The sequence below is a fragment of the Dama dama genome, chromosome 14, assembly GCF_033118175.1.
Source record: "Dama dama isolate Ldn47 chromosome 14, ASM3311817v1, whole genome shotgun sequence".
NCBI lineage: Eukaryota > Metazoa > Chordata > Mammalia > Artiodactyla > Cervidae > Dama > Dama dama.
Genome location: NC_083694.1, coordinates 75,920,724 through 75,948,673, shown reverse-complemented (window position 1 = coordinate 75,948,673; position 27,950 = coordinate 75,920,724). Strand labels below are relative to the sequence as shown.

The 27,950-nt window shown below is 60.7% G+C and overlaps 2 protein-coding genes across 2 annotated transcripts in view; one reads left to right on the top strand and one right to left on the bottom strand.

Annotated features, from left to right (window-relative positions):
• LGR6 (leucine rich repeat containing G protein-coupled receptor 6) overlaps positions 1 to 15,155 on the top strand; it is a 78,398-nt gene extending 63,243 nt beyond the window's left edge. The window contains exons 13-22 of the mRNA XM_061159819.1: positions 2,189 to 2,257; positions 2,982 to 3,053; positions 3,843 to 3,908; positions 4,673 to 4,744; positions 5,303 to 5,374; positions 6,481 to 6,606; positions 7,179 to 7,318; positions 10,279 to 10,359; positions 12,142 to 13,225; positions 14,210 to 15,155. Coding sequence (XP_061015802.1) covers positions 2,189 to 2,257; positions 2,982 to 3,053; positions 3,843 to 3,908; positions 4,673 to 4,744; positions 5,303 to 5,374; positions 6,481 to 6,606; positions 7,179 to 7,318; positions 10,279 to 10,359; positions 12,142 to 13,225; positions 14,210 to 14,648 — 2,221 coding nt within the window. The 3' untranslated portion in view covers positions 14,649 to 15,155. The remainder of the gene's footprint in view (positions 1 to 2,188; positions 2,258 to 2,981; positions 3,054 to 3,842; positions 3,909 to 4,672; positions 4,745 to 5,302; positions 5,375 to 6,480; positions 6,607 to 7,178; positions 7,319 to 10,278; positions 10,360 to 12,141; positions 13,226 to 14,209) is intronic.
• A 3,728-nt stretch (positions 15,156 to 18,883) lies between these two features.
• Positions 18,884 to 25,108, bottom strand: UBE2T (ubiquitin conjugating enzyme E2 T). Its single transcript, XM_061161136.1, has 7 exons — positions 25,031 to 25,108; positions 22,161 to 22,309; positions 21,602 to 21,671; positions 20,380 to 20,485; positions 20,183 to 20,281; positions 19,993 to 20,070; positions 18,884 to 19,225 (listed from the first exon to the last, which is right to left on the bottom strand). The coding sequence occupies exons 2-7, from the start codon at positions 22,267 to 22,269 to the stop codon at positions 19,100 to 19,102; spliced, it is 588 nt and encodes a 195-aa protein (XP_061017119.1). The 5' UTR covers positions 22,270 to 22,309; positions 25,031 to 25,108; the 3' UTR covers positions 18,884 to 19,099.
• Positions 25,109 to 27,950: the final 2,842 nt, after the last annotated feature.

Below are 27,950 nucleotides of genomic sequence, written 5' to 3'. Positions count from 1 at the left end.
CTACTGCTCTGAAACGGGGCGGGTCCCACTGGCCTTGCCTGGGCCAGGCCGGGCTGACCCGGCCTCTGGGGCCTCCGCCAGGGCCTGAATGTCTGGGGTCACTGGTGGGAGGCCCAGGGGCCCCTGGATGCTGACCTCGCCCTCGGGTCACTGGTGGGGGGTTGGGGGGCCCTGGATGCTGACCTCGCCCTCCGGTCAGTGGCGGGGGGTCGGGGGGGACCCTGGATGCTGACCTCGCCCTCGGGTCGCTGGTGGGGGGTTGGGGGGCCCTGGATGCTGACCTCGCCCTCCGGTCAGTGGCGGGGGGTCGGGGGGGACCCTGGATGCTGACCTCGCCCTCGGGTCGCTGGTGGGGGGTTGGGGGGCCCTGGATGCTGACCTCGCCCTCCGGTCAGTGGCGGGGGGTCGGGGGGGACCCTGGATGCTGACCTCGCCCTCTGGTCAGTGGCGGGGGGTCGGGGGGGACCCTGGATGCTGACCTCGCCCTCGGGTCACTGGTGGGGGGTTGGGGGGCCCTGGATGCTGACCTCGCCCTCCGGTCAGTGGCGGGGGGTCGGGGGGGACCCTGGATGCTGACCTCGCCCTCTGGTCAGTGGCGGGGGGTCGGCGGGGACCCTGGATGCTGACCTCGCCCTCGGGTCGCTGGTGGGGGGTTGGGGGGCCCTGGATGCTGACCTCGCCCTCCGGTCAGTGGCGGGGGGTCGGGGGGGACCCTGGATGCTGACCTCGCCCTCTGGTCAGTGGCGGGGGGTCGGGGGGGACCCTGGATGCTGACCTCGCCCTCGGGTCACTGGTGGGGGGTTGGGGGGCCCTGGATGCTGACCTCGCCCTCCGGTCAGTGGCGGGGGGTCGGGGGGGCCCCTGGATGCTGACCTCGCCCTCTGGTCAGTGGCGGGGGGTCGGCGGGGACCCTGGATGCTGACCTCGCCCTCGGGTCGCTGGTGGGGGGTTGGGGGGCCCTGGATGCTGACATCGCCCTCCGGTCAGTGGCGGGGGGTCGGGGGGGCCCCTGGATGCTGACCTCGCCCTCCGGTCAGTGGCGGGGGGTCGGCGGGGACCCTGGATGCTGACCTCGCCCTCGGGTCGCTGGTGGGGGGTTGGGGGGCCCTGGATGCTGACCTCGCCCTCCGGTCAGTGGCGGGGGGTCGGGGGGGACCCTGGATGCTGACCTCGCCCTCGGGTCGCTGGTGGGGGGTTGGGGGGCCCTGGATGCTGACCTCGCCCTCCGGTCAGTGGCGGGGGGTCGGGGGGGACCCTGGATGCTGACCTCGCCCTCGGGTCGCTGGTGGGGGGTTGGGGGGCCCTGGATGCTGACCTTGCCCTCTGGTCAGTGGCGGGGGGTCGGGGGGGACCCTGGATGCTGACCTCGCCCTCGGGTCACTGGTGGGGGGTTGGGGGGCCCTGGATGCTGACCTTGCCCTCTGGTCAGTGGCGGGGGGTCGGGGGGGCCCCTGGATGCTGACCTCGCCCTCCGGTCAGTGGCGGGGGGTTGGGGGGGCCCCTGGATGCTGACATTGCCCTCCGGTCAGTGGCGGGGGGTTGGGGGGCCCTGGATGCTGACATCGCCCTCCGGTCAGTGGCGGGGGGTCGGGGGGGCCCCTGGATGCTGACCTCGCCCTCCGGTCAGTGGCGGGGGGTCGGGGGGGCCCCTGGATGCTGACCTCGCCCTCCGGTCAGTGGCGGGGGGTTGGGGGGCCCTGGATGCTGACATCGCCCTCCGGTCAGTGGTGGGGGGTCGGGGGGGCCCCTGGATGCTGACCTCGCCCTCGGGTCACTGGTGGGGGGTTGGGGGGCCCTGGATGCTGACCTCGCCCTCCGGTCAGTGGCGGGGGGGCGGGGGGGACCCTGGATGCTGACCTCGCCCTCCGGTCAGTGGCGGGGGGTCGGGGGGGCCCCTGGATGCTGACCTCGCCCTCGGGTCACTGGTGGGGGGTTGGGGGGCCCTGGATGCTGACCTCGCCCTCCGGTCAGTGGCGGGGGGGCGGGGGGGCCCCTGGATGCTGACATCGCCCTCCGGTCAGTGGCGGGGGGGCGGGGGGGCCCCTGGATGCTGACCTCGCCCTCCGGTCAGTGGCGGGGGGGCGGGGGGGCCCCTGGATGCTGACCTCGCCCTCCGGTCAGTGGCGGGGGGGCGGGGGGGCCCCTGGATGCTGACATCGCCCTCGGGTCGCTGGTGCTCTGCCCCCAGTTCCCTGAATGGCGCCACGGACATCCAGGAGTTCCCAGACCTCAGAGGTACCACCAGCTTGGAGATCCTGTGAGTGGATGCCCCCTGCTCTGGGCTAGACACCCAGAGCCCCCAGACTAGGCTCCCCGAGGTCTGGCCATCTGCTGTCGGCGGCCGGGGCCCACAGCGCTCTCGCTGGGGGCAGGGCAGGTGGTTTTGGGGGAGGGGCTGCTCCCCATCCTGGGGTTTCTCAGAGTTCCTAACCCACCGAGAGCGCAGAGGACCCGCGAGGGGCGGAGGGCTGTGACGCCCGCCTCCTTGTCCCCCTGACTCCCACCTTACGTCCTGTAGCATCGGGTGGGGCCTCAGAGCTTAGCGGGCCCCCCACTCGCTGTGAGAGAGGGGTGAGCGGTCAGGGGACCCCAGAGCCGGAAGCTCCCCTGAGGGGCGTCGTGCTCCCCGAGGATGCCCTCGGCTCAGGTCTTCTCGGGACACCGGTGCCCAGCCTGCCTGCAGCCCGCTCCCCGGGTCTCCCGGCCAGCTCTCCGGGCACAGGGGCGCGGGCGCGGGGCTGGGTTTCTGTAAACGCCTGCCCGTCACCCCGCACAGGCTGGAGTCCAGCCCGTGTGGGGGGGACACGGGGACCCTCAGGGGGTGCGGTGGGGGGTGTGGCTGCGGGACTGCCACCGGGCTGTGCCCCCCGCCCCCTCCCCCCGAGGCGCCCCCGCCCTGGGCCCCCACTCCTGTCGCGCCAAGCTCCAGACAGTGTGGGCCAGAACGAAGGCCGCTCGGTGCAGGCCTGTCTTCCTTGCAGGACGCTGACTGGCGCGGGGCTCCAGCGGCTGCCCCCGGGGATGTGCCAGCAGCTGCCCCGGCTCCGAGTCCTGTGAGTGCCTCCCTGCCCTCCCCGCGGCCGTGGCCTGGCCCGGTCGCCCCGGCCTCCGTCCCCTCGGGCACTCCCTGCTCTTCCTGGCGGGTGGGGGAGCTGCCCAAGAGCGGCCAGGCTGCCTCTCCCGGTTCCGGTTCTGGGAGAAGCCCTGGTGTTCGCTGCCAGACCAGGGCTGAGGCCCAGCTCCGCCACTTCCCACCAGGCAAGGCCAGGCTCCCCTTACAGTGGCCCTGACCTTACACTCGTCATCAGGGGACATTTAGGAGGGTGGGAGGCACCCGGCAGGTTGTAGGTCCCTCCGGAGTGGTTCTAGTATGTTACCCGAGTCCACGAGGGAAACACACCCTCCCGGGACCGTGGAGGAGCTTCAGTGTCCAGTCACGAGTGCGGAGTCCCGCTGGGCCTGGGCGCTCGCCGCTGCCCCAGACTTGAGATGGGGTCCAGCTCGCCACCAACAGGCGGTGCGTCCTTGGGGGTCCCGTCCCCTCCTGTGCCTCAGTTGGATGACGGGTTGCCAGGGGGTCCCCAAGAGCATCAGCTCCACGGCTGAGCCTCAGCCAGCTGGTGCAGCACCACGCAGGCCTTGCTGGCAGCCTCAGCGCCCCCTCAGCTCCTGCGCCCCGACCCCGGGCCCTGCCAGCGTGCCCCAGGCCTCCTGTGGACGAAGCGGCCCTCCCTGCCCCTGCAGTGAGGAGGGGAGTCCCGAAGGACCCGGGCAGGGTGCGGAGCGTGCCCGGCCGTGTTCCTGGCGGCCGGCTTCCCTCACTGCCCCCGGCCTGTCCCCAGGGAGCTGTCTCACAACCGGATTGAGGGGCTGCCCAGCCTGCACGGGTGTCAGAAGCTGGAGGAGATGTGAGTCTGGGGCAGGGCCAAGGGCGGGGCTGGCAGGCACGCTGACCTTCCGCCCAGGCTGGGGACTCAGCGGGGGCCGGGGCAGCAGGACTGGGGGCGACGGCCCCAGAACTGGTGCCCGAGCGTGTCTCAGGCAGCTCCTCGGGGCTCAAGCAGCACGAACTGTGGCCATGATTAGGGCTGGACAGGGAGCGGATGTGGGCCTGCAGGGGCCCTGGGCTCTCGTTTTCCACAAACGCACACACACATGTGCACGCACACATGTGCACACTCGTGTCCAGGAGGGAACCTGGGCTGCAGGATCCACGAGGACAGAACCCCGTGACAGACTCTGAGCTCCTGTTTCCCCAGCGCAGGGCCTGCAGACTGCATGTCTGCGCCCTGGGGCCAGGCAGGGCGGGTCCTGCTGTCCCGAGGCCCAGGGTCCGCCTCCCACTCAGACACCGGTCTGCTGGGCTCTGCTTGTCGCTGGGCCGTGAGGGGCTTGGCAGCATCCTGCTGCTGGACGAGGGTCTGGAGGGCCCGCAGGGTGAAGTTAGCAGGGCTGGGGGCCTGGCCCCGGGGAGTCCTGGAAACTCACTCGCTTGGAGCCACAGGGATGGTCTGTAGCTTAGTCTCCTGACCGACTCTTACCCAAGGCCGCCGGAGCCCCTGCTCCTTAATTCTGGTGACTTCTGCCAGCGGGGTCCTTCCGGCCTCCCAGTGCCCGCGGTGGGGGCAGGAAGCCCTCGGCCCCGGGCTCAGCAGGCTTCTTGCTGCCCTAGCGGCCTCCAGCACAACCGCATCTGGGAAGTCAGAGCCGACACCTTCCACCAGCTCACCTCCCTGCGATCCCTGTGAGTAGGGGGGTCACCCCCCCGCGACCCCTGTGAGTAGGGGGGCCACCTCCCCACGACCCTTGTGAGTAGGGGGCCCGCCTCCCTGTGACTCCTGTGAGTAGGGGGCCCACCTCCCCATGACCCCTGTGAGTAGGGACCTGCCTCCCTGCGATCGCTCTGAGTAGGGGGCCCGCCTCCCCGTGACCCCTGCGAGTAGGGGGCCTGCCTCCCCGTGACCCCTGTGAATAGGGGGGTCACCTCCCCGCGACCCCTGTGAGTAGGGGACCCGCCTCCCCGCGACCCCTGTGAGTAGGGACCCGTCTCCCTGTGACCCCTGTGAGTAGGGGGGTCACCTCCCTGTGACCCCTGTGAGTAGGGGGGTCACCTCCCTGCAACCCCTGTGAGTAGGGGGCCCGCCTCCCTGCGACCCCTGTGAGTAGGGACCCGCCTCCCTGCAATCGCTCTGAGTAGGGCGCTCCCTGCGTCCCCGCACCCCATGGGCACCCCGCACCCCAGGGCAAGAACGATGGGTCCTCCATGTGCCGGCCGCCTCCTGTCACACCCTCTCTCCCCCAGGGACCTGAGCTGGAATGCCATCCGATCCGTCCACCCTGCGGCCTTCGCGACCCTGCGCTCGCTGGTCAAGCTGTGAGTGCGGCTCTCCTCCTGGGTGCCGCCCGCGGTGGGGGGGGCCCAGCCCGGGGGGCCGCCTGTGGTGTGGGACACACACTGGAGGACCCGGCTCTGGCCTGAGCAGCACCGCTCTGCGAGGCCGGCAGGCCGCACGCTGCCTCGGGCCCCAGGCTGTGGGGCACAGAGGGTGAGGTTGGGGCTGCAGAGTGGGGTCCCCCAAAGCACCGGGATGTGCGTCAGTGCGGGGGGGTCCTGGAGGCTGCCACGCACTGTGGTGCAGGTTCTCCACTGTCTGCCAGAGACCCTGCAGCCCTGCCCCTCACCGCACAGGTGCGCCCAGGTGGGGGCCCTCACTCACGCGGCCGGGACTCAGGGTCCCCAGCGCTCACGGCCTTGGGCTCTGGGCCACAGGCCACACTCCCACCCCCTTCCCGCCCCGTCTGCTCAGCAGCCCCCTGGTCACTGGGGGGGTGGTATCTGCACCTGTCTAGTCAATGGGGGGCCGGTATCTTTGTCCCCTTGGTCAGTGGGGGGCGGTATCTTTATCTGAAAGACAAGACTGCTGGGGCTCAGGCAGATTGTGCCCCCCGCCTCCCCCTGCTCCACGGGCCGGGTCTCCTGCTGTCCAGCCCAGGCCCGTCTCCATGCTGCGCGGCCTGTGGTCGCACAGTCTGGTGTGGACGTCTGGCTTCCTTTAACGTTTTTCCGGGGGAGCCGTGGGCATCCTCGCCGCTGGCTCCCAAGCTGACCGTGGAACAGAGCCGGTGGCCGAACGCCTGTGTGTGGCCAGTCACTCTGTCCCGTTCCCGGCTCTGGCCCCTGGGGCCTCAGGGTGCGGGGGGCAGGGGACAGCACAGCAGGGGGACACCCTCGGGGAGGGGTCGGGGCTCCGATGGGACGCGGGTGGGCCCCGCAGCTATGCTGCCCGGGGCGTGGGATGGCGGGGCGCCCCTCACCCCTCCAGCAGCCCCACAGGTGGGCGGCCCCAGGTGAGTGCCCTTGCCGCCCCGCCGCCTCTGCCCGGCATCCGTGTTCCCTCCGCCTGGGCACCTGGCCGTGTCCACAGCACAGCCCACCCCAGCCTCCCCGCTGACCGGTAACTGGTCACGTCTGCTGTCCAGGGACCTGACGGACAACCAGCTGAGCGCACTGCCCCTGGCCGGGCTGGGGGGCCTGGTGCACCTGAAGCTCAGGGGGAACCACGCCCTGTTGCAGGCCTTCCCCAAGGACAGCTTCCCCAGACTGAGGTGAGGCTGCCCGGCCCCACCTACAGAGCTCGAGGGCAGGGGCACCCCGGGCCTCGCCCCAGGAGCAGCCTGCAGGCCCCACGTCTGGCCCAGACCGAGCCCCTGGGTAGCATCCCCACCCCAACCCCAGCCCTGGGGGATGCTGGCGAGGACAGACGTAAGACGAGGGAAAGGTGCCTGGCCTGGCTGGGCCGCGTCCGGGCCCGGAGTCAGGGCTGAGCCCAGGGCGCTGCTGAGTAGAAAACTGCACTGCGTCCTTCCTCTGCTGCTGCCCTGGGCCTCCCACAGCCCAGGCGGCCCTTGCTCCGCTTGCTGCAGAGTCACGGGGGTCTGGCCTCTCCCTCGGGGCGCCGGCCCAGCCCTGACTGCCCAGGTGGGGTCGGCCTCCTGAAGGGCGGGGGACATTGGGGAGCAGAGCTCCTCGGGCTCCAGGGCCTGGGGAACTGCTCCGCCCCGAGCCCCCCCAGGCCTGGAGATGAGGGGGGAGGAGGCAGGAGGGGCAGCCGAGCCCTGGGAAGGAGCTGGGAGTCCTGATCTGGCTCAGGCAGCTGTCTCCCCGCCCGCCCCCCTAGGACCCTGGAGGTGCCCTACGCCTACCAGTGCTGCGCCTACAGCGGCTGCCCCGGCTTCTTCCCGGCCTCGGGGCCGTGGGGGCCCCAGCAGTCTCCCCCTGACGCCCGGGACCCTCCCAGGCGGACACTGGCTGACCGCTGTGAGTGACGCGCCCGGGGACGCGGGCGGCGGGGGACGAGGCCCGGGAGGGGCGGGTGGGCCATGGGGAGCAGCAGGGCTGCAGGCCCAGGGGACCACCTCTGTCTGGGCCCGTCCCCAAGGCCTGGGGAGGTGTCTGTGAGCCCCCTGCAGCCCCGCGGCCCGTCGCAGCCCTGCCTGTCCACACCCACTGGGGCCACAGCCCCCACATGGAGCCCCGCTCCCACCTCGCAGAGCGTTCTTAGAGCATGCAGCCCTTTTCCATCGGCTGCAGCCAAGCGCACTTCCGTTAAATCAATTCAGTTAAGCCTGCTTCCAGAGAAAGTCCCCTCATGCCGTTCCCAGAGCCAAACGGAGCACCCGGTCAGCACCGCCCCCGGCAAGTCTCCCCGGTGCTCTGGCTTCGCAGGAGTGGCCCCTCACCCTGAGAGGACCGCCTGTGGGCTGGGCTCTGGGATGACAGGCAGGGAGAAGGGCCTCCCTGGCTAGCAGCCTGCTGCGGAGCACAAGGGGAATCCGGAGCGGAAAGGTCCCGGCTCCCTCCTCTCATACGTCAGTGCAGAAGTAAAACAGAAGAATCAGGTCTAACCGTGGGCGAGGCTTCCTTGGGGGCTCAGTGGTTACCACTTGCCTGTAATGCAGGAGACGTGGGTTCGACCCCTGGGTGGGGAAGATCCCCTGGAGAAGGAAATGACGACCCACTCTGGTATTCTTGCCTGGAGAATCCCATGGACAGAGGAGCCTGGAGGGACACAGTTCCTGGGGTCACAGAGAGTCAGACACGACTGAGCAACTGAACCACCACCACCATGGGAGAAGAACGTTCAGGACAGTGTAGACAGAGCCAGGCTCTAACTGGATCAGATGGCTCACGGGCTGGTCACGGCAGACAGAGCCTCTGTTTCTCATCCATAAAGCGGGAGCAGTGTTCCCACCCCACAGACTGGGGAGACTGCAGATGCGCCCAGCGTCCTGCTCAGTGAAGGGGAACACACAGGCGTGTAGCTGGGAGCCCCGGAGGCCAGCGTGGGTGGTGGGGGCGCAGAGCCTCGCGGGCAGGTGTACGGCCGGTGCTGGCCCAGCAGATGCGTCCCCAGGGCGGCACAGCGTGTGCCGTCCACCCACGGGGGCCCTTCCTTCCTCGAGGTGGAACCAGGTTGAGGTCTTGGAAAACCACAGGCATCAGGATGGTAGCGGGAGCTGGGCAGAGTCCCCTTCCCAAGGGTCCGCGGAGCCGAGGAGGGGCCAGGACCCGGGCCGCGGCCACAGGAGCTTTACTAGCACTTTACTGTGACCTCCAACCTTGGCCGGAGCCCTCCAGCTTCCCCCGCGCTTCCTTCAGGCATCAGTCAGCTCCTCTGCAGAGTGGGAAGGGTGGCGAGGGGTGGACTGCCAGGCTGTGGGCACTGCCCGGCCCCCGGCCTCCCGGGGCGACTCCCACCTGAAGTGGGAGCAAGGCTCCACACAGGGTGCCAGCCCTGAGCCAGAGGCGGGAGCCGGTGTGACCCGGCCGCCGGCCTGGCCTGGCCCGGACCCGAGGGGGTAGCCACCCGGCTCCCTCACCTTGCCCAGCCCGACTGCAGAAACCAGGCTCTTGTTCTTAAGACAAAGTCTTTCAGGAGTTCCCTCGAGGTCCGGTGATGAGGACTCTGAGGTCTCACTCCCAGGGACCTGGGTTCAATCACTGGTCAGGAAACTAAGATCCCACAAGCCATTCGGCCAGGAAAAACGAACAAAACAACCCCTCTTCTAGTGATGAATTATCACTTCAAAAAAGGATTTCGCCTTTATAAACTATAGCATGGCTTACATCATATATTTATCACTTCAGTATTCTTAAAGAGTCCGTGGCCCTGAGATGCCCGCCCCTAGGAGACTGCAGGCCTGGTTTAAGACACAGTGCAAGAGTGAACAGTGGAAATAATCCAACGTATTTCGTAGTCTCTTTAACAAGGGATTTGCCTTTCTGACCCTATTTTCTCAGACTAGCAGAATCGCAGGGCCTAGACTGAGAATTGAGGGGCCATGAGGATTATCTAGTCCATCTGCTCGCTCCATAGGGACGCACCCCTTCTCACACACGGCTTTCTGCTCCAGTCTCGCCAGTCCTGCTCCCCCCGCCTCCTGCACCTATAAAGCACCCCGACCGTCCCTCCAAACCAGCCCCAGGCGGGGAAGTCCAGCGTCTGGGCTCTGGGGCCCAGTGAGGCTGGCTTTGAATTTGGCCCTATCGCGCCCTGGCCTTGAGACCCAGGGCAGCGTCCTAACTTCATCTGTGCAGCAGCGCCGGAGGGTGCCTGGCCCCCACGGCTGCAAGCACGAGGCCTCAGCGGGCGCGGGCCTGGAGGACGAGAGCTGGTCCCGGGCACAGAGCCACGACCCCCAAGAGCAGGGCCGTCCTGTCCACCCGCTCCCCGGCGTGTGCCCAGCCCCGGGCTCATGACTCTGACCCGGGGGCTTGTCCGTCGGGACCGTGGTTCTCCTGTGATCCGTCCGTCGGTGCTGGTGCATGGTGCCTGCCGGCTGCACGCTCCCTCGCCCCGCCCTTCCCGAGTGCTCCTCCCCTCGCCCCGCCCTTCCCGAGTGCTCCTCCCCTCGCCCCGCCCCTGTCCATCTCCTGCGGCACATCCGGCTCGCTGCCCGTCCTGCTCCGCGTGCGGTGCCTCCAGCTGGACGTGGAGTCCTGGCCAGGGTGCAGAGCCCGCAGAGTTAGGGCAGCCTCCTCAGACTGCCCGGCTGCCCGGATGCGGACGCTCCCTGAGTCGGAGGAGGAGCAGGCCTTGGGCGTGGAGGACCGCAGGCGGAGGAGCCACGGGCGGGTAGCGGGGAGCTGACCGAGCGTTTCCCCGGGGCCGCTGGGGTGCTCGGTGCCCAGCGGACGTCTCCGGGGTGGGCGTCTCGGGAAAGGGCGGGCTTGACCCACAGCAAGAGCAGGTCTGAGCCCCTGTCCGCTCTCCTCAGATGACCTGGACCCGGAAGAGCTCCAGCTGGAGATGGGGGACCCCAGGCCCCCCCCAGCTGTGCAGTGCAGCCCCGCTCCAGGTGAGAGGGCACCTCGGGTCGGGAGGGCAGGCCCTGGGGCAGGGCTGCTTCAGAACGCTTTCAGTCTCTGAGGCAGCGCGCGGGGTACGGCCCAGAGTGTCACCTACAGCCCTGGAGAAGGAAGGCCTTCGGCTTTGTTTAATGACTTAACTGTTATTACTTGTCCTGTTGGACTGTTTCCTTTGCCTCCCCATTTTCTCACTTCTCTGAGTAAACTTGTTCTTCGGCCAAAACCTACGAGAGGCGGGGAAGGCATGGGGAGGGGGGAGGACCGCAGGGCCCTGCTCCTTCCGGAGGGGCACCCGCCTCCCTGAGTGCGCCTCCCCTGGTGACCGCTGGGCCGGGCGGGGCTGTGGCCCAGAGCGCCCTCGGAAGCCACGCCGCCAGAAGCCGGTTCTCGGCGGGAGGCTTGTGCCCAGGGAGGCTGAGGGGCCGCGGTCCCTGCCCGCCGCCTCCCGCCCCCTCCCGGCAGCTCCGAGGAGTCTTGTCTCTCAGCGAAGAGCGCTCTGGGCCTTAGGACGCAGAACTCCAGGTGTTCCCGGGGCTCTTCCCGGCAGCGCCCATTCCTGGCGGCTGACGAGGCCTGCTTCAGTCTCCCTTCGATGTCAGGGAACACAGCTCCCGCTGGCGCAGCCCAGCCCTGTGTTCAGCTTGAAGGCCCAGGCCGCCGGGGGCGAGCAGGAGGCAGCTGCGGCGGACAGTGTCCGCGCCCCGCGCCCGCCCAGCGCCCCCTAGCGCCCTCGGCGGCAAGCGCACCCGGAGGGGCTGGTCGGGTTCCCGCGGACGTTCCGCCCCTGAAATCCCGCCCCCCGCAGCGATGGCGCTCCAGAAGAGAAGGAACGAGAAGACAGGGTCCCGCTTGCCCGCTTTCCCAGTAGCCGTATAGAAGGCTGGGTCCCCCTCTTACCGCACAGGCACCGGCTCGTGTTTGAGAGCATGCACAATAATACTCTAGCAAAAAGAGAGTAAGAAGCTATATGCAGTAAAGTCCCAATAAGTTAAAGATCTATATGTATATGTATGTTTTAAACTGATAGAAAACCTAGCAAAATAAGGAGCTTCTCTGAAGGGCTTCTCTCATGAGCAGTTTCAGTTTTTCCATGTTCTGTGTTCCGATTTTTCTACAATTACTATCTATTATTTGATAATTAGAAAAAAGTGTTTAAAAAGTAGCTGGCACAGAAGCCTCCCAAAGGCCCAGGCCGCCTGGCAGCGTATTGAACAGGAGTACAAGGTCAAAACAGTGAAGAATCAAAGCAACAGAGTGGTTTGATGACAGCCCCCGGAGAGAGAGGGACAAGGCCAGGTCTCCCTGCCCAGCGGGCAGACCCCAGGGCCACCTGTCCTCCGGTGCTCTGCCCCCAGCGCCAACCGACTCAAGGGCAAGTGTGTGGCCGTGGAGCCTCCTCCCACTGGGACGGCACCATCCTGAGAAGCAGAGCCGGCTGCCCCCTCCCTCTGTGGGTTGGCCTGGCTTGTCCCACAGCAGGGCTCCAGCCACTCCGCCAGACCGGCCTGTCCCGCCCTTGCTTCTGGATACTGCTCCGCAGGGAGGGCTGCCCTGACGTGTTCTCACGGCCCATCTGTGCTGCCTCGGTGTGTGCTGTGCATGTCTCACGTGCCTGCTCCTTGGGTCCTGGGCCGGTATCCACCCCCAGCAGCTCAGAGAAGAGGCCCGCTGGGTGTCAGCTCTGCCCCCGCCGGCCGGAGCCCGAGCCCAGACCATGGGCAGAGGGCAGAGCCGCGCGGCCCGGCCCGGCTAGCATCCCCTCTCTCCTGCAGGCCCCTTCCAGCCCTGCGAGAACCTCTTCGAGAGCTGGGGCGTCCGCCTGGCCGTGTGGGCCATCGTGCTGCTGGCCCTGCTCTGCAACGGGCTGGTGCTGCTGGGCCTCTCCACGGCCGGGCCCGGCCCGCTGCCCCCGGCCAAGTTCGTGGTGGGGGCCCTCGCAGGGGCCAACGCCCTGACCGGCCTGTCCTGCGGCCTCCTCGCCTCGGTTGACGCGCTGACCTTCGGCCGGTTCTCCGAGTACGGCGCGCACTGGGAGGCGGGCCCGGGCTGCCGGGCGGCGGGCTTCCTGGCCGTGCTGGGCTCCGAGGCGTCTGTGCTGCTGCTGAGCCTGGGCGCGGCGCACTGCAGCGTGGCCGCGGCCTGCGTGCGGGCCCGCGGGAAGGCGCTGGCTGCGGGCAGTGTGCGTGCGGGGGCCCTGGGCTGCCTGGCGCTGGCGGGGCTGTTGGCTGCCCTGCCGCTGGCCTCGGTGGGGGAGTACGGCGCCTCCCCGCTCTGCCTGCCGTACGCTCCACCCGCCGGCCGGCCGGCCGCTCTGGGCTTTGCCGTGGCGCTGGTGCTCCTGCACGCCGCCTGCCTCCTGGTGGCGGCCCTGGCCTGCATCGTGCTCTCCTGCGGCCTGCCCGCGGCTGGGCTGGAGGCCGCCTGGGACTGCGTGGCCGTGCGCCACGTGGCCTGGCTCACCTTCGCCGACGGGCTCCTCTACTGCCCCGTGGCCTTCCTCAGCCTGGCGTCTGCGCTGGGCCTGCTGCCGGTGACCCCCGAGGCCGTCAAGGCCATCCTGCTCCTGGTGCTGCCCCTGCCCGCCTGCCTTAACCCCCTGCTCTACCTGCTCTTCAGCCCCCACTCCCGGGAGGACCTGCGGCGGCTCCGGCTCTGCCCGAGGGGCACCAGCGCGTGGGAGCCAAGCTCCTGCGACTCCACCCAGGCCCTGGTGGCCTTCCCCGACATGGAGCTCACTGCGGGGGCCTCCGAGACCCACGGCCTCCCCTCGGGTGCTCTTGTCCCCCGCCAGCAGCCTGGGGGCCTCCAGCTGGAAGGCGGCCACGTTGCAGAACCGGAGGGATCCCGGTTTGGGAAGCAGCCGTCCTCCAGGGATGGTGGACCACTTCAGGGGACCCTGGAGGCCTTGCCAGCAGGCCGGGGCTGGGCAGGCGGCGGAGGCTTCCAGTCATCCAGCTTGGCCTCAAGCGTCTGAATGTCCTCCCCACTCCCGCCTGCCCCCTCCATGGATGCTGCTGCCACCTGTGAAATAAGTTAGGACGACTCAGTGTGAGCCGCGCAGACGACCCGCCCCAGCCCTGCCCCCCTCCCAGGCCGCTGCCCGTGGGTTCTCGGCCGGTTCTCCCCTCAGTCCTGCTCTGGCCTCTTCCCTGTCGCACTTGAGGCTGAGGACCTGAGGTCTGGACGTTTGTCACTTAAGGGAAGTGAGGGGAGCAGAAGACAGTACTGGGGGTGGGGGCTGGTGGCCCATGTGGCCCAGAGGAATGTCGGGGTGGGGATGCCAGGGACCGCCCCAAGCTCTGCGCCGCGCGGGCCCTGAACGCACCCCTCACAAGACTCCTGTCAGCACCAGTTTCGGAAAACAGGTCACGGCGCCCCTTTCTCAGAGACCCGGGGAGAAGGCCTGTGTGCTGACAGGACAGGAGAACCTGTTTTAACCGGGTCCCCAGTTCTTGACCAGCAGGTTCGGGGTTGCTTGTTTGGTTTTCATCGAGCAGCTACTAGCATCTCACAGACGAGCCACCACCTCTCCTGGGGGCCCCCTCCTGCACCCCTCTTGATACCACAGGAGGCCACCACCCGTCCTGGGAGCTGGGGCTCAACCATGTTACCTCCCCGCCTCTCTTGTCCTACCCTGAGAACACTGCAGAGTGGTTGCCCTGTGGTCCGTGGGGGGACGGTGAACGGCTCGCAGGCACCAGGGAAACCTCTGCCCTCGGAAGACACGGGGTTCCTGGCCCCCCTGCGGCTCTGAGCTCCTCCCCGTGTTCTCCGCCTGCTGCCTTCTGCCACGAGCCCGGCCGTCCCCCCTGAGACCCTGGCCCTGCCCTCCCAGGGGTGCCCGGAGCCGCCGGTCAGTCCCAGGGACACGTGTGACGTGTTGGGTTGCAGGGAGTGTCACACAGGCCCAGGCTCCTGGGTGCCCCAGATGGGCCAGGACCTTGTGTCTGTCCTTGTCCGCCACCCGCACACCCTCCCCCACCCCAGATGCAGGATGAGCAGTGGGAACTGGGGCTCGGGAGACGGGCGGCTCGTCCCGGGCACCCCACCATCTGTCACGTCCGGACAGGACAGAGGGCCCCCGCCTGGTGCTGTCGGACGGGACGGCTCTGGCAAGGTCCTTCGATTCTCGTGGCTGGGGGACTGCTGTCTCATAGCCCTGACAACCCCCACCGGTCCCCTGGTGGAAATCCTTGGAGGAGTCGCCAAGGCTGCCGGGCGGGCGAGCAGAGGAGCGAGGCTCCGCGGTGGAGCCGGCACATTTGACATCTCGTTCTGAGTCCAGCTGAGGAGCCTGGACTCTGCTGGCTCTGGAGCAGACCTGCTGTCCCGGTGCCATAGGAGGGCCTGCCGGGCCCAGCACTGCCCGTAGGCACCGTCAGGGGTCAGCTGGGCAGGCGTGCACCCTGGTCTCCCCACCGCCTGGGCTGAGCCGGGGCTCTGCTTGGCGCAGAGACGGGGTGACGCCGGTGGGCCTCCCAGTTCTCCAAGACGGCCCAGGGACAGATGGCGAAGGGAGCATGGCTTTGGGAGCCTTGAGTCCAGGCTCCTCCTGTGTGCCCACCAGCCCCCAAAGTTGGAGCTGCTGCGTGGGGCCGGTCCCTGCAGGGCCCTTCCAGGGGGAGAGGCAGGGCTCCCGGCTGCAGGCTCGGCCCCAGGGCGGCCCCACCTCCACCTGCGCTCTGTTCCCGGCCAGCTGGCGTCGGCCAGGCCTCCACCTTGTGGTCAGAGGAAAGGTGTTTGCCACAAACTGTTTTTATTATTCAAAAGCTTTGCAGATGTTGTGTATGTGTGTACATGCGTGTTCTGTTGTGTTTGAATCTTTGTGACCCCACAGACTATATAGCCCATCAGGCTCCTCTGTCCGTGGGATTTTCCAGGCGAGAATACTGGAGTGAGTTGCCATTCCCTTCTCCAGAGGATCTTCCCCACCCTGGGATTGAACCCCTGCCTCTTATACAGGCAGGCGGACTCTTTACTGTCTGAGCCACTAGGGAAGCCCCTGCAGATGGACACCGACTCAAAACAAGAGGTGAAGTCGAGTTGTGTTCGGCCAGCTTTCTGGCAAGTTGGAGTGTTTCTCTTTGGCTCGCTGCTGTGATCAGTGGAAGATTATGTATTAGTCTATCATTGATCAAACAAAAAATCAAAAGCCGAGTAATCCAGTGCATGCAAATGCATTTATTTGGATTGATGACGTCTTCTAAGACGGTGTCCACAGAGCAGAGCCCGTCCTGGGGGCCGCGGTAGGGGCCACACTGGCTCCTGCCGGCCGGGCCTCTGTGCGTCCTGCTTGGCACTCAGTGCCCCCCCGAGGGCCCCGGCCACCACAGCCGATTCTCCTTGGCAGCCCTGTCCTCACCCCAGGAAGCCCCTCCTTGGGGCTGGGTGCAGGGCTGTGACTACGGAGCCTCAGGTTGGGCCTGCCCCTGGCCGACCTCCCCACCCGACCTGCGAAACTCATGGCTTGCCTGCTGCAAGCCAATGAGGACGAGCGAGGCAGTGAGGCCCTGACGGGTTCCGGGCTCTGTGCTGGCGCCTGCTGGGCCAGGTCCAGGCCCTGTGCTGGGGGGGTGGGGCGGGCATCAGGGAGCATCGCATCTGTCCAGGGCCGCCGCCTCTCTCTGTGGGGCTGTGGGGGCCAGGCCGGGCGGGCTGTGCGGGTGGGCGGGCGGGTGAGAGCGGCTCTGAGATGGGGTTGTGAGCCCTCGCCCCCTCGGCAGGTCCTCCGTGACACCTTTTACTCCTTCCTCTGGATGAGCAATACACGCGCATGTCCCGACAGCACGCATCTTTCTGACAGTCCCCATCCCCGCCCCTCTTGCCGAGGCCTCAGACCCTGCTGGTCAGGACTGCTGTGATTTGCTCCTGCCTCGCTCCAGTGTCTCTTCTGCACCAACAACATGCCCGTGCTCACAGCCCAGGTCCGTGGAGGGTGCCCTCTGGTTTCTGCAGGACGGTGGCGCTCTTCCCACCGTGGAGCTGGGCCATCGCTTCACTTCCGCCCTCCGGGCACTTGGGTTGCTTCAGGTTTTGCCCTTGCACGCGGGGCTGTCGTGTGTGCCCTTGGACGCGGGTCCTCCACGCAACGCGTCGTGCACCCTCCTGGTCCCTTTTCCAGGAGTGGAGCTGCCATGGGCAGCAGGCGGGATCGGACTCGCAGCCTCTCGGGTGACCACTCAGCTTGCTTGTCCCGGCAGAACAGGGCTTTAGCGCCTTGGGGGGGTGCCGCTGTCCCCGCCCCACCCCTGCCAAATCCTCAGAGCTGCCCTGAGCGTGCAGAGCTTGGGCAGGACTCCGGACCCATGCTGGTGAGTGGTGCTTCCCGGGCCGGGGTCTCCTGGACCCGCGTTCACGCTCCTTCTTCCCCTCCTTACCAGGCTGGGTGCGGGGCCTTCCTCCCCCATCTTCTCTCATCCTCTGCCTGGGTGCCTTCTGCTTGTGAACTCAGAGACGGGGGCCTCCAGTGACTTCAGGCTTCTCTATTTCTAGTGATTAGGGCACAGGCTCTGTAGCCGTGACCAAGCCCGTGGAGTGGACACAGCAGCAGATGGTGCAGGGTGTGAGGGCCACAAAGAGCCGGCCACGGCCCCTTCAGGGGACGGGTGAGGCATCCCAGGGCCGCCTCGTGGGTGGAGGCACTGCAGTCCGTGTGGAAGCAGGGGGACGGCGCAGGCCGGGGGGCTGGTGTGTGGCGATGGTGGGGCCGTGTGGCTGCACGTGGCCTGCAGAGGAGAGGTGTGTGCAGGCCAAGGGGGTGACGCCCACAGCGCTGGGGGACGGGACAGGAGACAGGGCTTTCTCGGGCTCCACGAGGAGGTACCATCTGGCTTTTATTAATACATCACCTGAAGAGCTTGCTGCTGCGAGAAGTGTGGACTGCAGAGTCAGGGCTGGAGGCCAGGGAACGAGGTTCCGGCCGTGACGGCCAGGCAGCTGAGACCTGCTGGAGGCCAGCTGCGGAGGGAGCTTGTGCTTTCCCACAATGACTCCAAGGCCATCTGGCTTCACACCTGGCCTGTCCCCCCGTCAGCACCGTGGAAACGGGCGTCTCCTGCCACAGACGCTCACTGTTGACAAGAAGCACGCGGCCCTGATGGCTGCTGGCAGCCCCCCAGGAGGGACAGTGCGGACAGCATGTGTGAGTGGGGCCCCCAACCCAGCCATCCAGACACCCGCCCCACCTCGTGTCAACAGCTGTTCGGTTCCTACACGTGAAGCTTCCCGGGTGATACGCTAATGGCATCTGCAAGCCCCAGTTTGAGGCACATGTGCCGTAGTACAGGAGAGCAGATGAGTTCCTGGGCCTGAATGACAGAACGGTAGCTGATTTGGAGAAGTGGTTTCAAGAATTCTGTAGGAGCTGAAAATACATGAAGTGGGGACACACAGGAAATCCACATTTCAGTTGATGCTGTCGTCTGTCACTGCGCCCGTGTCCTAAGGCAGGCCGCCATGAGTGCGGGGTGGTTCCACGGTGGAGGAAGAGAAATGGCTCGAGGGGCCCTCTGTGTGCCCTGAGCCCTGCCTGGCCTTGGACCACCAGGCTCAACACGGCGGCGTATGCAGCCTCCCTGCCTCGGCACCTCGTTCCACCTCAGCTGACTTCTGCCAGAGTCCGCCCGCTCCATCGTCTAAACTAACAGTGAGGACAGGCCCGGGTCCGCCCACTCCATCATCTAAACTAACAGTGAGGACAGGCCTGAGTCTGCCTTCTCCATCATCTAAACTAACAGTGAGGACAGGCCTGGGTTCGCCCGCTCCATCGTCTAAACAGAACAGTGAGGACAGGCCCGGGTCCGCCCACTCCATCATCTAAACTAACAGTGAGGACAGGCCCGAGTCTGCCTTCTCCATCATCTAAACTAACAGTGAGGACAGGCCTGGGTTCGCCCGCTCCATCGTCTAAACAGAACAGTGGGGACAGGCCCGGGTCCGCTGCTCCATCATCTGAACAGAACAGTGAGGACAGGCCTGGGTCCGCCCGCTCCATCGTCTAAACAAAACAGTGAGGACAGGCCTGAGGGCCCTGGCCAGTCTTGGGCAGGGACCAGAGCTTGGCACCTTAGTACCTGCCGTCAGATGAAGCTGCCAGGGACATGAGGGGTTGTGAAGACCCATGTGAATCTGTGCGATCATCACCTGATTGTCTATTATCGTATCAGACACTTGGCACACAGGAGGTGGTCACCAAGTATTTGTTGAATATACAGTGTTGCACCACAGTATTCTGATCAGCCGTGTAAGCCACAGAGTGAAAGCTGCAAGCACCACTCACAGAAGGGTGATGACCTTATCCCTGCACCACATTAAGACATCTGAAACCTAGAATCCTGGAAGCATGGCGGTCACCAAATGGTCTCTAAAGCTCCTTTAGACACATGTCCATCCTCAGTGTCCTGAGTGATGCTGGTAGGTTGGCAAAATAAAGGACGACTCTTCCAAATATCATAACACTCCTGAACAGCTCTCTGGCCAGTTTGCTCCCAGGCACACATTCAGGATAAATGCATATTCAACATTAAATGACTATTTATTTTTCAGGCTTAAAAGTTTTAAAATCAATATGCACAAGGTAAATAACTCTCCGAGAATCAATGTAGAGCAGAACACATAAATATACAAGGTCTGTTTCACAGGATACAAAAATCACATCATCAAGCACAAAGAAAACATTCCAGAAATGTAGGCAAATTGGGCCATCCCGGCAAAGACAGGCCAGGACAATCCCTAAACATCAGGGCAAAACCTCTTTCCACCACCGCTCAGCTGCCCAGCTTTCCTCTTCTGTGCGGCACTGGGTCCCTCTGAGCCACCCGCCTCGGGGGCGCTGCCAGGCGTCCCTTCCTCATTTACCTGATAAGGAGCAGATGGGAAAGCACAGCACAGTTCACACCAAACACAGTTCACATTGAACATCTCCTGAGTTCACACCAAATATGCTTCACACCAAACACAGTTCACACTGTACTTCTGGGTTCACATGGAACATGGTTCACACCGAACACTGTTCACACCGAACTTCTCCTGGGTTCACACTGAACACAGTTCACACCGAACTTCTCCGAGGTTCCCACCAAACATGGTTCACAACACATGTTCTCCTGGGCCCTCATTGCCTCCTTCTGGACATTCTCTCCAAAGCAGCTCCCATCCCCTGTGCCATTTATCTGTTAATTCTTCTCCCTACTGACACTAACGGCTACATGACTCCGTCTCAAGGAGGGGACAGGTCAGCAGACCCACGTGTGCTCATCATCGTCTCTGTTCCTGAAGTGTCTCCTTTGTTAAGTGAGGGAACTATCGATGTCAACTGGGGGCGTGGCTCCTCCCTCCCTCCATGTCTACTCCCTTCCCTCCCACACCCCTGCCCCTCCCCGAGTCCTGCGAAGAGACCCCAGTTGTCTGGTGGTCCTCAGTGGATGGTGGCTCCTAGAAACCCTCACTCCCACTGGCTGAGCTATCTGCTGAATGATTACAAGGAAAGTTGCGGGAGAAGATCAACCAGCCACCCTTGGGTACAGCATGGACTCAGCACATCTAATAAACTCTTGTACGTATACAGACACATTCACATGTAACAGACGAGGCAGGAGCAAAGTCAGAGCTGCCAGACATCCCACCTTCTGCCGCGCATGCTTCTCTGTCCACTGCATGGCGTTCTTGAGGAAGACTGGCTTGTTGTATTTAAACTCTGAGGACTAAGACGGAAGCAGAGAGTCAACGGAGAGAGAAGAGACTTGTCGGCTGCAGCCGCCGCGCAACCCTCCTGAACAGCGAGCGGGACATGGGGAAAGTGGGCCGGACACTTACGATGTCAGCCATGAGCGGGTCATCCGGGTTGGGCTCGGCCATGAGCTGCTGAACAGAAGTCAGCAGGGTTGCGATGTTGAGGGACGGTCTCCAGGCACCCTATACAGACAGACAGATGGACAGACAGGTAGCGGCTCTAAGAATGTGCTTCTCCAATCCCATGAGGCTAGAGGGTTGACCTTGCCCCCGCCACTCACTTTTGGTGGCAACTTGAGAACGTCTAGACAAATCCGTCCAGCAGAGTCGATGTTGGGGTGATAGATTGGAGTCAGAAATCGGATCTGAGGAGGTTCAAATGGGTACCTTTGACAGCACAGGAGAACAGGGAAGTTTCACTAGAATATTGCTTCTGACATTATAAATAGCTGCTGACGACTAATTAGGACAGCAACCTTTGAGAGACAAACCTTTGTTCTCTTCCAATTTTTATGATGAAAATTTACAGTACTGAAAACTCTTTTACCCACCACCTGGATCAAGTCCCTAGCCCTTGAAATACTTTAGCATGATCTCCTCTCCTCTCCTACAGAGCTGCAAAACTGTCAGTACACCCATGAAAAAAATATAAAAATTATTCCTGTCTCATCTGCCACTCAGATTTCCTCAGTCTTGGCTGCAGTTTTGTAAAGATGGATTTTGAAAAACAGGGTTCAATTCTGATTTACACACTACACCTGGTAACTCTCTGGTGAGACACACACCTTGAAAAACCCCTGTGTGTCTCAGAACTGACATCCCTGGGATTACTGACCTACTTCTCTCGGGACTTGTAAAAAACCTGGCCTGTGAACAGGTGTCTACAAACCACAAACTACAACCATCGCCCCTTGATGAGCATCTTAGAGCAGACCTGGATGAACAGGGGCCTTTACACAGGCAGAGGGAATGGGGCCCACCAGGGAGGAGGGGACAGAGAGCTGGTGTCATGGGGCTGTGGGGCACTAGTTTGGGAAGATGAGAAAGTTCTCGAGATGGATGGGGTGGGGTGGCTGGATGACAATGTGAATGTATCTGATGCCCCAAAACCATACACTTAAACAGGGTTAAAATGGTCAGTTTATGTGTGTGTTACAATGGTGTGTGTGTGTTACTGCAATGGTATGTGTGTGTTACCACAGTTATGTGTGTGTGACCGCAATGTTATGTATTACCGCAATGATATGTGTGTTACTACAAATGTTATGTGTGTTACTGCAATGGTAAACCCGGGGGTGGGGGGTGGTGGTGTTAGATGTGATCTAGCCCAGTTTTAAGAGAAAGAGATTGAACTCCAAAAATAATGTGCTAGAGGTCACAGGAAGTCCTGATAAGATTAGGACTAAGATCCAGGTCCTATAAGTCCTATGTTCAACACTATACCACGCTGCTATCTTCCAGTAACTGGTTTAGCGTGGAAATGTAAATATAATTCACACTGACCTCTCTGGAATGTGAACTTCCAGCTTGAAAACACCTTTTTCATAAGGTGTGTTGGCTCCACCTAGTATCTCTTGAAAAAAAAAGAAAAAGAGGTAATTGGGTGACCTGAAGCAGCACACCACCTGGTCCTGACGGAGATGCTAGGTCTGGGACAGCGCTCTCAGGGTTTGACAAGCCCCCACACAAGGTACCAGCCTACCCAAGGCTGGTGTCAAACAAGGACTACGTGGGAGATCTGGCCATAGACCACAAACACCTGCAGTTCTGCTGGGGTGGCCGGCTGTGTTCTGATCACGTGCTGCCTGGTCTGGCCTCATGGATACGTAAAGGTGACATATCTGTGGTGCTGAACTGCTTCAGAGCTGATGCCCAGGTCTTGGACATAAATCAGCAAGAGGTGGGGTAAAAGGCCAAAGAAGAAACATCATGGAGACCTTTTATAAATGTAACAAATGAGGCAGGCAGATGCACTCATGCCCTAATTCAGAGGAACACACAGTATTGACATCTCAGCACAAGTTGACAGGGTTGAGACCCACATGCCTGGGGTGACACCTACGCGCACGCAGGTCTTCCATCCGGTCCCCGTTCTGCCAGCACGTGATGCCTGGGGGCGGCTCCGCAGCCAGCAGGCTCAGCTCTCGCTTCAGGCGCGATGTTCTCTGCATGACCTCACGTAGAAGCGCCCAGTTCACACTGGCTTGGATCCTGGGGAGAAGGGGGGCACCCGCAAAAGGGTCAGCAGCAGTGAATTCTTAGTACCAGTTTCAATTCACTGAAGGACAGAGACAGCCCTCGTGTTACTTGCTATTCTGAGAAGGGAGTCTTGAGTTTTTTCCATTTCTCTCGTGCTATCTGTTCAAGCAAACACATTTTAAAAATAAAGTATAAAACAATGAAAAGTTTCTACAAACAAAACACTAAAGTTCTAAAGTGAAGTCGCTCAGTCGTGTCCGACTCTTTGCGGCCCCATGGACTGTAGCCCACCAGGCTCCTCTATCCATGGGATTTTCCAGGCAAGAATATTGGAGTGGGTTGCCATTTCCTTCTCCAGGGCATCTTCCTGATGCAGGGATTGAACCTGGGTCTCCTGCATTGCAGGCAGATGCTTTACCCTCTAAGCCTCCAGGGAAGTCCACAAACAAAACACTACATGCTTTAAATTAATGTCTATCTCCACTGATAAGTGACTAACTCCTGAGGCATTAGTTTGTGTGGGTCTAGTTTTGCTCCCCACACTTGGTCCTCAGGGGCCAAGCAGAGAAGTTGATGGTCAAGCACCAGTTGGGGGGGTGTGGGCACGGATCAAGCATAGAGACCTGGGGACAGGCAGTGCTCCAATCAGAGGTTTATAAACACTGCTTCAAGGCCTGAGGTTTTCTCCACGTGGTTTGGAATCCACACATTTCTCAGCTCTTCAGAGCTTCCACTCCATCAATTTCTTCTTTCTCTGGTGTCTCCAATCTTTTCTTCTGCCCATCAACAAATATACTCAAAGTCTCATTGCTCATCTAAAACAAGCCCCCAGCCCACTTCTCCTCTGGCCGTCTCCCTCCATGGGTGAGTCACGAACACTGCCTCTCAGTCTGCCACCATCTCTGCACTTCATTCATGGCATTTTTGACAAACACATCTTTTACACTTACACTTTTGTATATTAAAATTTCCTCAACCCCAAACTTAGATATTTTCACATTTAAGTCTTCGATCCACTAGTAATCAATCTGTGTGCATACTGTGAGTAGGGGCAAGTCTGAGTTTCTCCCCTTGTATGAAAAACCAATTGTCCTAGTTCCATTTATTGAAAAGTCCATCTTTTCCCTGGTGACATCATACTAAATATGTTCCATTGGTCAACGGGTACAAGTAACCCTCTGCTTTGTTGTTCAGTTGCTAAGTTGCATCCAACTCTTTATATATAAACATATATATAAAGCAAGAAGGACTTTATTTATAGCACAGGTAAGTATATTCAGTATCTTGTATTAATCTATTATGAGAAATATATATATATATATATGCACATACATGTATAACTGAGCCACTTAGCTGTACACCAGAAACTAATACAGAATTGTCTATTTCAATAAAAAGAAAACAATTTACAATAATATCAACACAAATATTTAGGAATAAATTGAACAAAAAGTACAAAGTCTATACTTTGAAAACCATAAAACATTGCTGAAAGAAATTAAAGACTAAATAGATGGAAAAACATCTCATATCCATGAATTTTTAAGATGGCAACACTTCACAAACTGACCTGTAGATTCAATAGGACCCTATCAAAACTCCCAGTGTCCTCTCTCTCTCTTTTTTATTTTTTGCAGAAATTGACAGATCCTAAAAATGCATATGGAAATGCAAGGGAGCCAGAATAGTCAAAAGAATCATGAAAAAGAGGAACAAAGTTGGAGGACTCACATTTTCTGATTTCAAAACTTATGTATACATAACTACAGTTGTCAAGACTGGATGGTCCTGGAGTAAAGATAGACAGGTCAAATGAATAGAACTGAGAATCCAGAAATGCACTCACACATGGGTGCTGCATGCTAAGTCACTTCAGTCCTGTCTGATTCTGTGACCCCATGGGCTGTAGCCCACCAGGCTCCTCTGTCCATGGGATTCTCCAGGCAAGAATACTGGAGTGGGTTGTCATGCCCTCCTCCAGGGGGTCTTCCTGACCCAGAGATGATGGGAACCTGCATCTGAATTGGCAGGCGGATTCTTTACCACTGAGCCACCAAGGAAGTCCCAGAATCAGCAATACTACAGGCAAATTAGTATGTTAAACAGAATTAATTTAACACTACAACAGACATTCAGTGAATTATTCCAAATTTCTTTATCCACATCTTTATCTATCATCTCTGGGATCCAGTTATTTTACTAGGTCATTAACTTTTTTTTTTTTTCCATTAACTATTTTTATATACTGTGGCACTCCTAGTAAAGAATCCTCTTGCCAATCCAGGAGTCCCAAGAGACGCTGCTCGGCTCCGTGGGTTGGGAAGATCCCCTGGAGGAGGGCATGGCAACCCACTCCAGTATTCTTGCCTGGAGAATCCCATGGACAGAGGAGCCTGGGGGGCTGCAGTCCATGGGGTCGCAAAGAATCAGACACGGCTGAGCGACTGAGCACCGTTTATACACTGACCCTTACTGCTTTCCTCAGTAAACAGGTACTGGGAATCAGGAACAATAAAACAAATACACACAATTAATAAAACGTCGGGCGGGCGGCTGGGGCGGCTGTGGGACGCCAGCCGGGCCGGGGCAAAGCGCCAACCGCGTTGCCAAGACATGCAGAGCGTCCGTTCTACAACCGACAGTCGGAGAAGAGGAGGCTCGGCATTCAGGCAGAAAGAAAGCGCCCCCAGCCCCCCACACCGCCCGTGGACGCTCGCCCACGGCCTCTCTCACCTGCGCGGTTGCTCCTCGCAGTGCAACGGCCCCGAGCAGCCGGCACCGCGCCTGCGCGAGCCCGGCCGCTGCCTTGCCCCGCCTTCCGCCCGGGAGGCTGTGATTGGCTCGGAGCGCCGCCGGAGGCGGGCGGGCCCCGCCCACGCGCTTTGAACGCGAGCGCGGCTTGCTGGGACGGTTTCGACTTTGGTTCGCTGCGTCCGGGGAGGAGGCGAGCTGGGAAGATCCGGGAGGTTCTGTGTGGGAGCGGATTGCCGTCCCGGTGTTCGCGCGGAGGGGCTGCCGCCTCAGGACCGTCAGACCTGAGAGCCCGAGGAACCGGACGATCGGAGCCGGGCTCCGACTGGGGGCGCGCGGGGCTGGGGCCTTCCGCCGCGCTAGGGCCGCGCCCGCCACGCCTCCGACTCGGCCGCGGGAGGAGCGGCCGGTTCGCCTGAACCCGCGGGCGGTCCAGTCGGGACTTTTGCTTCCGGCCCAGACCGGCGTTAAGTAGCCGTGGTTCCGGGTGGCCGCAGGTTGGGCGTCCTCTCGGCCCCGCAGGCCCGCGGAGCTCCCGGGGCTTCCGGTGGGCTGCGGGAGCGGGCCCCGCCGGGAGCCACGAACCACACGGGAATCCCGTTCCTGTCGTCAGCTGTCGGTCCTCACTTATTGTCAGCACCCACTTACTGTGGGGACGTGTTTTCTGTCTTAACGCTGGAGTTGGCTGCCCATTTTACTACTGATATTTTCTATTTTGATATCTTCGATATGATTCCTTGTTTTCCACCTCAACTGTAATTGTGTCGCAATTGCTGTTCTTTCTTCGGAACTGAAATTAATTCCTTCCTCCGGTGGTTTTCTGAGAATGTGATGTGCTTGTGCTGTGCTCAGTCGTGTCCGACTCTTTGCGATCCCGTGGACTGTAGCCCTCCGGGCCAAAATACTGGAGTGGGTAGCCACTTCTTTCTCCAGAGTATCGTCCCAACCCAGGGATCGAACCCAGGTCTCCCGTATTGCGGGCTGATTCTTTACCAGCTGAGCCACCAGGGAAGCCCAAGAATACTGGAGTGGGTAGCCTGTCCCTTCTCCAGGGGATCTTCCCGACCCAGAAATTGAACTGCGTTCTCCTGCATGGCAGGCGGATTCTTTACCAGCTGAGCTACCAGGGAAGCCTGGAAATCTTTAAAATGTCCTTTAGACGAACCAGGCATTATGCTAACTCTGGTGGAAAGGAGAAATGGTATGATAAAACAAGCAAAGACCTGTAGTTTTGGGAACCAAACACAAAAAAACGGGACAACAGGGAAAAGAAAAAAAGCTCCATGGGCTAAATGTACAGTCCCTATTTGTCCACCAGAGGGAGGTATGTTAACTGGCGAGAACAGAGGCCATGCTGGAAAATTTTCATAAACTGTACAGGTGTCATTGCTTTAAAAAATGGAGTATGTATTTCCCAGGTGGGCCAGTGGTAAGGATTCCACCTGCCAGTTCAGGAAATGCAAGAGATTCGGGTTGGATCCCTGAGTGGGAAGATCCCCTGGAGTAGGAAATGGCTACCCACTCCAGTATTCTTGCCTGGAAATTTCCATGGACAGAGGAGCCTGGAGGGCTGCAGTCCATGAGGTCACAGAGTCGGACACAACTGAGCGCTTGTGAGCGCATGCACTCACGCGCGCGCGCGCGCGCACACACACACACACACACACACACACTAATTTGTAGTTTATTTTTTAAACTACTGATACTTTCTATTTTGATCTCTTCGATATGGAAGATGATTTTTTTTTTTTTTTTACTTCTACCATTTTATTGCTACCAACCCATCTCCCTCCACCCTCGTGCACACATGCTCAGTCATGTAATCCCATGGACTTCAGCCCGCCAGACTCCTCTGTCCATGGACTTTTCCAGGCAAGAATACTGGAGTGGGCTGCCATTTCCTTCTCCTGGGAAGATGATTTTTTAATAAAAGTTTCCTGATGTATGTGCAATATAACTGGCACACTCAGTACATTTAAAAGTACGAATTGTGGTGATCGTTGGTAATGTCACTATGTTGTGCTCCAGGAACTGATGTAGTTTATAGCTTAATTATACTTCAACAAACAAAAAATCTTTATAGAGAAAGAGAACAACAGATCTGTGGTTACCAGATCTGGGGGAATTGGAGGAAGGTGGTCAAGAGGTACCAATTCCAGTTATCAGATAAGTAATTACAGTCCATGGGGTCACAAAGAGTCCGGCACGACTGACTAAGCGCTGCCTGCGTGCGCGCATGCGCGCGTGCACACACTTGCACGGATATAATGTCCAAGATGATGAATATAATTAACACTGCCCTATGTTATATATGAAAGTTAAGAGTAAATCTTGGAAGTTCTCATCACAAAATATATATTGGTTTATTTTGTATCAGTATTGTGATGACCCAAGCTTACTTGTGGTCATTATCTTATGATGTATATGTCAAGTCATTATGCTGCACACTTTAAACTTATACGTGCTGAATGTCAATTATATCTCAATAAAACTGGAAGAGAAAACAAGAATTATGTTTTACTTATACAGGACTGTCAGGATTTGTTCACTTGTATATAAAATATCAGTATTGTTTTCTTAACCATATTTAGGAAATATAGACTATCATGTTTGTTTAATTTAGTAAACAATTGTATAAGTTTATTGTGTAAGTTTATTTTCAGAGTTTGAGCAAGCTCCGGGAGTTGGTGATGGACAGGGAGGCCTGGCATGCCGCAGTCCATGGAGTCGCAGAGTCGGACACGACTGAGCAACTGAACTGAACTTTCAGAGAGCCTCTGTTGGGGGAAGATGTTTCAGGGAAAAACTTAGATGACTTTAATTTTGAAAAACTTTTCAAGTCATACACAGACTGTTGATTCCTACTATAAACTGCAAGGATGCTTTCCAGGGTCTTTTCAGG

Excerpts from the sequence above, each read along its gene's own strand:
- UBE2T (XM_061161136.1), bottom strand. The coding sequence starts at position 22,269 with ATGCAGAGAACATCGCGCCTGAAGCGAGAGCTGAGCCTGCTGGCTGCG. Across the intron at positions 21,672-22,160 it reads GATGGAAGACCTGCGTGCGC|AGATACTAGGTGGAGCCAAC; the intron begins GTAGGTGTCACC and ends TTTTTTTTCAAG. Across the intron at positions 20,486-21,601 it reads GAAGTTCACATTCCAGAGAG|GTACCCATTTGAACCTCCTC; the intron begins GTCAGTGTGAAT and ends GTGCTGTCAAAG.